The 8,493-nt window shown below is 33.8% G+C and overlaps 2 protein-coding genes across 3 annotated transcripts; both read left to right on the top strand.

The window, feature by feature from the left end:
* Positions 1-3,134, top strand: LOC128263716 (uncharacterized). Of its 2 annotated transcripts, XR_008268493.1 has the most exons (4): positions 1-2,194; positions 2,349-2,645; positions 2,744-2,894; positions 2,995-3,134. XR_008268493.1 is itself a non-coding variant. In XM_052998807.1 (3 exons), the coding sequence occupies exons 1-3, from the start codon at positions 2,493-2,495 to the stop codon at positions 3,021-3,023; spliced, it is 333 nt and encodes a 110-aa protein (XP_052854767.1). In that variant the 5' UTR covers positions 2,258-2,492; the 3' UTR covers positions 3,024-3,134. The 2 variants fall into 2 exon arrangements, 1 of the variants encoding a protein (XP_052854767.1); XM_052998807.1 differs by lacking the exon at positions 1-2,194 and having other exon boundaries at positions 2,258-2,645.
* Positions 3,135-3,407: 273 nt separating this feature from the next.
* Positions 3,408-4,913, top strand: LOC128263714 (uncharacterized). The gene is made up of 2 exons (XM_052998806.1): positions 3,408-4,319; positions 4,383-4,913. The coding sequence occupies exons 1-2, from the start codon at positions 4,309-4,311 to the stop codon at positions 4,876-4,878; spliced, it is 507 nt and encodes a 168-aa protein (XP_052854766.1). The 5' UTR covers positions 3,408-4,308; the 3' UTR covers positions 4,879-4,913.
* The last annotated feature ends 3,580 nt before the right edge of the window (positions 4,914-8,493 follow it).

Below are 8,493 nucleotides of genomic sequence, written 5' to 3'. Positions count from 1 at the left end.
AGAGAGCATTACTCTTCTCCTTAGCGTCGCTCTCTGCTGGTACAGGTCGCCACAGTGTTGATATAAACAAACTAAAAAGGAGTTCCAATACTGTTCATAAAATAACATGAACCAAACACTGGATTAATTAAAACAATATGTGATGTGTACCTGTGCCAAAAAAACATTTAATTTATAAACACTTATTAACAATCTTATATACAGTGTACGGTCAAAAACATGAACCAAACGCTGGATTAATTAAAACAATATGTGATGTGTACCTGTGCCAAAAAACATTAAATTTATAAAAACTTATTAAAAATCTTATATACAATGTACGGTCAAAACAAATGTAAACAAATTGTTCCCAAAACTGTGTGTGGCTGTTAATCAAACAACTAAAAAGAATTATTTTTTTGAGCGTACACTGCAATAAGACTTGAGTTTTATTTTATAATAAATACATATCCATAAATTGTGTTAATTTAATTAATGCGTTTTAAATATTATTTTCGTTTAATTCCAGAAGAACTATTTCAAAACATAAGGTAATTTATATATATTTCATAAATTTAAATTTTGTGTTTTGTGAACTCGTTTCGTTTATTTGTGTGCTCTCTTTTTTCTCTTTTCGTTTTAATTCTACCTAGGGTGGACTAACATCTACATACAAATTGTGTTTTATTAGGGTGGACCTATGAACACAAAATTAAGTGAACAAAAATTTAAGAAAAATAAACATAAATTTAAAAAATAATTAAACATTAAATAAATAAAACAATTTAATAATTTAATTGAAAAAAATATTTTACAAAATAAACAAAACTAATATAATTTAAAATGAGGGGAATGTCGCGGTCAAATATTCACCGTTTAACGAAAAAACAAAAGGAAGAGCTTCAGCAATCGGCTGCTAGAGCTCTTACTTTTGATACAGAAAATAACTCTGGAAATGAATGCCCAAATTTATGTGAACCCGAATCGGATAAAAGTGCATCAAACTATTCTTTTGAATATGATACCTATGAATCTCCGTGAAAAATTATTAGAATGGTACCATAATAATAATGTTACTAGAGATCAACTTGATGCACTTTTAAAAATTTTGAATTCGGAAAATCTAGATGTTCCTCGTTCGGCTAACGGCCTTCTCAACTTAAATTTACCTAAAGCGGTTATCCGTACTGTTAGACCTGGTCACTACACTCACATTGGCATCAAAAATTATTAGGAATTTATAAAAGATAAGCTCGTAGATAATGCCGAAATAGTTTTAGACGTCAACGTTGACGGACTACCGCTTTTTAAAAGTTCAAATACCAGTTTGTGGCCAATTTTATGATACTTTCAAAATATTCCCAGCAGTGATGTGTTTTTGATTGGCTCTTATGTTGGTAGTCGAAAGCCGGCTAATGTAGACGAATGTATGAGGGATTTTGTATCTGAGCTGGTAAAACTTTCTGATTGTCCCTTTAAAATTGGTGACAAACGTGTCGTATTAAAACTAAGGTCTTTTATCTGTGATGCCCCCGCAAGATCGTTTATGTGTGGGACACCAGGTGCCAACTCATTTAGTGGCTGCATGAAATGCAAACAAGTTGGAAAACGTATTAGCCATGTAACTGTTTATAGTGAAGTTCCAGGTCTTCCAATTAGCAATGATAAAAATAAAATTGTCTGTGTACAAAACTGTAGAAAAAAAATTCACTGGCGAAAAAACTGATAGATTTGGAAATATTAATCAATACATTTTTAGTAATTTTATGATTTCTATCAAGATGACGAATAATATTTGTCAAACCTAATATCCCATTAAAAATTTCAAAGTTGTTTAAAAAAGATAATGGTTTCTTTGTTGAAGGCCACAGATTTTAAAATATATATAGTTTTTTTGACACACCAGTCTTAACTTTATCTTTGGGTATTCTCCTCACTGATTGTAATTGGAACAGTGAAGCAGAATTGTTTTTTTTTCAAAATTTCCTCGAATCGGTTTATCTTTCGCGTATTCGTGTCTTGCGTTATACGACTGCGCCCCTCGGTCGGTTGGGCGGGAGGTGGGCTCTTACGCCTGGGATTCGCGCGCGACAAAGCTTAGTTAACATAAAAATAACTTTATAATTAAAAAAAACTGTTGGTGACAATGACAAAGCTAAAGTACGACTTTTTACAAAATACCTACTATCTACTATCACTATTTACATTTTAGCAAGTGAGTGTCAATTTGAATTATTAAATTAAAGTAATTAAGTAAATGTAATAATCCATAGAACTGTTACTTATTTAAGCAATATTTGCGTTTTCAAAGTTGTTAATAATAAGTTGTTTTTATAAAAAATTGCTAACATAATTTTTTTCGTTTCAAGTAAAATGGATCAGCATATGCCCAAATTTACTTTCACCCCAGTTCCCCTCGAGGCGCCATCCACTCTCTCTTCCTCTTCGGAGGTCGAGGTAAGAGTTAGAATGCTCGAGAGCTCAATGGGGAGGTCGTGGAGGTGAAAAGCCTTATGACGGCTATGCTAGAAGCAAACTGCCAAATGTTGGCGATTTTAAAGAAGATGGGACCGGCAGAAACTAAATTTTTTCCCCAATTCCCTTTAACTTCCTTTGAACAGTTCAAGGAAGTCGACTCCCAAATAACTGGGAATGAGCTTAAATATGTAAGTGTTTTATAAAAAGCCTAAACATTCCTCTCCGAAAAAGTAAAACTTGAAATAATTTATATTTCCAAATTTTATTGATTATATTTATTTTTCAGATTGCATTATTGAAAACACTTTTAAAGGACAACCTGCCAAAAAATTTTAGTAGAATACTAAGTCCAAGCTTGATAATGGAGCTAAATTATGGCGGTACGAGGAGCAGGGAAGGTTTTGCGTCCTACGTTCATTTAAATGAAACATTATTCGGTAAGTGTTTTACAAACTAACAATCATGTTTTAATAAAATTACATATTTCCCTCTCATTATTATATATTATATTATATTTTCTCATTATTATATTTTCAGAGTCACAAAGGATGGACGGTTACCAGTAGCTTGAATATACGGGAGCAACGGTTTTTTAACGGATTTATAGTCAGGTGAATTTTTTCCAAATGCATTCACATACAAATTTCATAATCAGTGCACATGATATACGATGGAACACCCTCGTTTTATTTGGTTTGTAAATATTCTCGCCAAATGTTCGGACCGATCCTTATCGTTTAAGAAAATGTACGAGAAAGTGAACCCGCATACCCACGAACTCTAATCTCAACCCCCATCCATGAGAAAGGGTATGAGAAAGTGAGCCCTCATACCCACGAACTCTAATCTAAACCCCCATCCACTTGTGCGTCCTCACGTCTGCTTGTGCGCGATGGTGTGAAATTATAATTTTGATAGTTAATTAATTTTTAATTAAGAATCGTGAAAAGTATACCATTGGAAAGGTCTTGAAAAATGCTTCGAATGATACCAAATTTTTTTTTGGTGGGTGCATATAATTTTTTCGGTTTTCCTCTGTTTTTGGGGTAGTAGCGGGGACTTACGGGAGCAGCGAACCCGGCTTATCCTAGACAAGCACCATGGGTTTAGGTGTCTAAGCTAACCGCCGCACCCGACGGCCACCGCACCCGACGGCCACCGCACCCGACGACCGCCGCTCCCGAGCGCCGGTTAAGTAAGTCCCCTCTACTAAAATTGGTATCATTCAAAAGCATTTTTCAAGACCTTTCCAATACTTTTCACGATTCTTAATTAAAAATTACTCTTTTTGATCAAAACTATCAAAATTATAATTTCACACCTTCGCGCACAAGCAGACGTGAGGACGCACAAGTGGATGGGGGTTGAGATTAGAGTTCGTGGGTATGCGGGTTCACTTTCTCGTACATTTTCTCAAACGATAAGGATCGGTCCGAACATTTGGCGAGAATATTTACAAACCAAATAAAACGAGGGGGTTCCATCGGATATCATGTGCACTGATTATGAAATTTGTATGTGAATGCATTTGGAAAAAATTCACCTGACTATAAAACCGTTAAAAAACCGTTGCTCCCGTATATTCAAGCTACTCTCAGCTTAAGGCTTTGGGAAATGTCCATGGTTGCAATGCAACATCTTAAGCTAATGTTGACCCTAACCTAAGAACAAGGTTGATACACCATCAATATTTACCTAGAACCTGAACCCTCCTACACCACGTTCACCACCCGATAACTTGTTATCCATCCTTGTATTGATTTGACCTCTGATATCCATTAGACAGGTGTCTGGGCGGGTTTCTATATTCAAGAACCAATCGGATTGGTTCTCGGAGTAAAACATACCTGTATGCACTCCCTGTATATGTCAAACTGTTAAGTAAACATTCTAGACTATAAAAATGACACCACTCAAATTCTCAGGATACCAATGGATGTAACTGTGCAATTCATTGACTCCGAGGACGAGGTGGAAGTACCCCCTACCAAAGACTCGGATGTAATTATTATTGAAAACACAGATCAGGAACCTCTGGATGCTTCCGACTCTCAGGATGCGGTTGAGCTGGTTCTACGAGGCGTGTTTGCGCCTGCTACAGTGTCAACTAAAACGGAGCCAATTGGAGCTGACTATGGCTCCCTTGAGTGTAGCGATTTTCCATTGGGGAGGACCACTCAAGAAGTTTTGAATCAACTAATACGGGACGATGAAGACGATGAAGACGATGATCAATTTCAATGTGGACAGAGATTTGAATTGGACGAAGCTTTCTCAAACTCTCAAGGCAATACGTTTCCTGATGATGATCACATCTTTGATCAGATCATCGAGTCCAACCCCTCGAACGAATATTTAAAAATGATGGATGAAGACGAAGAACACAACCTACTAGACGTTTTATTTGATCCAGGATTGTAATTTTCCATGTTGAAAAAAAAATTATAATAAATAAAAAACCTTTTACAAAAATGTAGTGGTTAAAATTGTTTTTCTTTATTTGATAATTTTCTTGTGCCTTGCAAATGCTTTTTAAGACTGCATCATGCTTCAACAGGAGATGAGCGTTATAATCATATCGCAACCAGAATGTTTGTACTTTTGGACAGAAATAACAGATTTTTGATAGTTAAAGATATGTAACTTTAAGATATGATTTTTGAGGCCTATGCGTCTAGTAAACGATTTTGTTTCTGGACACAACTCACAAAGGATGTTCCTCATTTTAATTTAAAAAATATAAACTGAGTTTTCTTTAAAAATGTTGTCTTATATAGGGTCATGGATACATATATTTTGTAACTATTTACTTATTTAAAAAAGAGATAGATATAATAATGTAAACATGAAAGCATTACATAGCTTGAACTATGTTTCGTATATGTTTTCTTATAAAGAGACATAGGTATATTTTTTTGTAAATATTTCTTAAAGATAGAGATAGCTATAATAAAGTATATATGAAAATATAGCACAGTTACGTGTTTTAGTTTTATTGTGTTTGTGTATATTCGTATGTATAAAAGAGAAAAAAGATATCGGTATATTTTTCATGTTCTGGATAGTATAAAAGACCAAGTAATCTTAGGTAAATCAATTAGTACACAGCTGTTAGGTACTAGAGCACATCGAATCAAAACTAGCGCTGTTCAAAAATGGTATGCATATATATTGACGATAAATAAAGCATAAAGTAATTTTTGTTGATTTCTTAGGACTTCTTAGAAACATTGAACGAATTGAAGCCTGTGATTGGTTATACAAAAATTGAAAATCTATGTATTGGATTCGAGTATAAGATCACTGGATGCAAGTTGAAAAAGACACCATATGGAACCAAAGTAGCTCTTTATTTAACAGACAAGGACAACAAAGATGTTTGGATATTTTTACCTAAAAGTTACTAAGTTTTGTACTAAGACACCTTATAGGAAATTAAATGAGAACTCATATAATATATAAAGGAAAAGATGTAAATAGATATAGTTGTGTGCAAATAGAATTTTTGTCAGTAAATAAGAAAGAGAAATAAATGCATTTTTCCAATATAAAGCCCTGGGTTTCTAAATCCAACATCAGTCTTAAAGCAATCGTCAGAAACGACCACTTCTCCCTTAAGATGTACGCTCAACAAATTGAAGTCTTCTTGATGCAATTTGAAGACATGCTTTTCGAACAACACTTGGAGAGGCTTAAATACCTAAAGGCTACTCTGGAGGATTTGGAGGAAAAGGAGCTAATTTATTCTAAATTTGGATTCCATTACAAACTTTGTCCCTGGAGCGATGATGATGCCACGTCTGGCCCTGACACATTCCAGTTTCATATGCTGCCTGTATTAAAAAAAGAAGCCCTTAGTCTTATGCTTAGATATTATAAGCTAAGCCGACGATTGTATCGAACTGAAACATTAAATAAACTAAATTAATTATCTTTTAAAAACTCGAATTTTATTTCTTAAAATTGGACTTAAACATTTTAAGTATTATTTTGTCATTGTATGAGAAGTCATTTTTCTTGAAATATTTTAAGAAATTTTTAAGTGATTTGTTTTTACTTTTAAAAAGGCCATACAGCATGCAATAGTGACCGCAGGTATTAGAAAAATATCTTTGTAGTTGTTGCTTATTACAAAAGTATTTATAAGCGTTTGATCTTAAAAATGTTACGAATTCTCTTTTCTGGGGATATTGTCCATATGAATCGAAAAATTCTGCTGATCTGCGAACAATGAGTTCCGGGCTGATCTGAAGTGCCGGTGTTCGCAATAATTAGAGCAGGATGTTTAAAAATGGTTTTGGGTAGCTGGTCCGAAGGAAAAACTCCTTGTAAAATTTATTGTGTTTTGGCATGTTTAGAAAGCAATTGTTGAATTTGTAAAGTATTCATTTTAAAAAAGCGTTCGAATATTTCTATGTTTATCAATATCAATCATGGAATCATATTCACAGTATACCAGACAAGTAACTGCTTCACTTAGGGGTTCTGAAAATCTTCCTTCGATTCGCATAGTGCCCTGTGACATCAAATTTGAGCATACAGTGGAATTCGAATGATCAGTAGTTAGGTCAAAGGCTAATATGAAACTGTTAGTATCAAACATTTCCTAGGTTATTTGTAGACCACGATCATAATGCTTTATTCCAGTCGATCTGAATAGCATATTATAACTTCTAGAGCTTTGAACATTTTCAGCGTTCGAGTAATCAAATTCTAAGGCCTGGGAAGGAACTTGAACTCCGTTAACCATTAGGTTAAAGCGTTGCATTTTAAAATGTTCAAAATGAAATGGATCTAAGCCTCGGTTTCCTGAGTATGAGCGGTTTTTAACCATACTAAAAGCCAAAAAATTGGGTAGTTGCCCAATAACTGCGTTATCTATTGATAGTGTATTGTTGCCTGGATATATTGTAAAAGATTTGACTTCTACTTTACTGAATGGGTATAAAGCATTTTTTGTTTGTAAAACATAATGATGAGCCAATAAAATGCTTGGGTTAACTGTTATATGATTCATAAAGAGTTGTGCTTCTAGTATCTTTAAATTTGATTCAGTTTCATTTTCCATTAAATAAAATGCTGTTTTTTCAATGTTAAAATTAATTCTTAGATCTACATTATTAAGAAGCAGTTTGCTTTGGTTAAAAATATCACCATGAACTTTTCCGAATAATTTGACCTTATTACTATTTTGGAAAATATTTTTCAGAGTTTCATTAGTGGCTGGATAAACGTATTTTCCTGCTGTTAATCTTCCGAAATTCGGGAAATAGCCTTGGGAAGCCAAGTGGCTTTCTGATGCATCACTCCCATAGTTTAAAATTATTTGCAAATGAGCTCTATTATGATAATTATTATCACTCTGCGATACTAATATGTTATTTAAATAAACTGAGGAACTTCTAAATATTGAATGTAAAATATTGTTTACTACACCGACAGCGTTTCCTTCAATGACGTTATTATCATTTTTTTTGAGTTGCACCACAAGCCGTAAATAAACACTTGATAAGTCTCGATATGTTTCACCATTTCCCAAGCAAACAAATTCAATTGAGGAGGCGCCGTCCAAGGATGCAATAGGATTGTATGAGACTTCTTCAGTTCTTAGAATAGAACTTTGCGTAGGGTGTGGTGTAAACAAATCTAGTTCGCTTTTCATACATTCAATATGGTTACTCATTTTACTTTAGAAAAAATATCACTAATATTCGATTTCCTTGATTTTTTTTTTCCTTTTTGATGGTGGTGGGTATGTTTACCTTGTCGTTTAGAAGTTAAAAGATAACGTTTTTTCTCGACCCGCGCTTTTTATTCCTTTTTCCGCTACCATTTTGAGAGCGTGTCATTTTATTTATTGCTTTATTTGAGAGATTTGTTCACGCAATCTTGCTCTGTTCTTGAATAATATTTTTTAAAGGCTTTCGGCCAAATTCATTTATTACTGCTTTACCAGTCTCTGCAGCCTGATTTTTTATAGCAGTTATACCCGAAAGGAAAAGGGGTTTTATATAATTAAAAAGAACGCTAAAAAAA

Source organism: Drosophila gunungcola, unplaced genomic scaffold, assembly GCF_025200985.1.
Source record: "Drosophila gunungcola strain Sukarami unplaced genomic scaffold, Dgunungcola_SK_2 000016F, whole genome shotgun sequence".
Taxonomy (NCBI): Eukaryota; Metazoa; Arthropoda; class Insecta; order Diptera; family Drosophilidae; genus Drosophila; species Drosophila gunungcola.
Note: the sequence above shows the minus strand (reverse complement) of the source record. Positions and strands in the feature narration are given on the sequence as shown.

What these genes read in the sequence shown, in the direction of transcription:
- LOC128263716 (XM_052998807.1), top strand. Translation starts at nt 2,493, where the DNA reads ATGACGGCTATGCTAGAAGCAAACTGCCAAATGTTGGCGATTTTAAAG. An exon ending in CTGGGAATGAGCTTAAATAT is followed by an intron (nt 2,646 to 2,743) that starts GTAAGTGTTTTA and finishes TTTATTTTTCAG; the next exon opens with ATTGCATTATTGAAAACACT. An exon ending in TTTAAATGAAACATTATTCG is followed by an intron (nt 2,895 to 2,994) that starts GTAAGTGTTTTA and finishes TTATATTTTCAG; the next exon opens with AGTCACAAAGGATGGACGGT.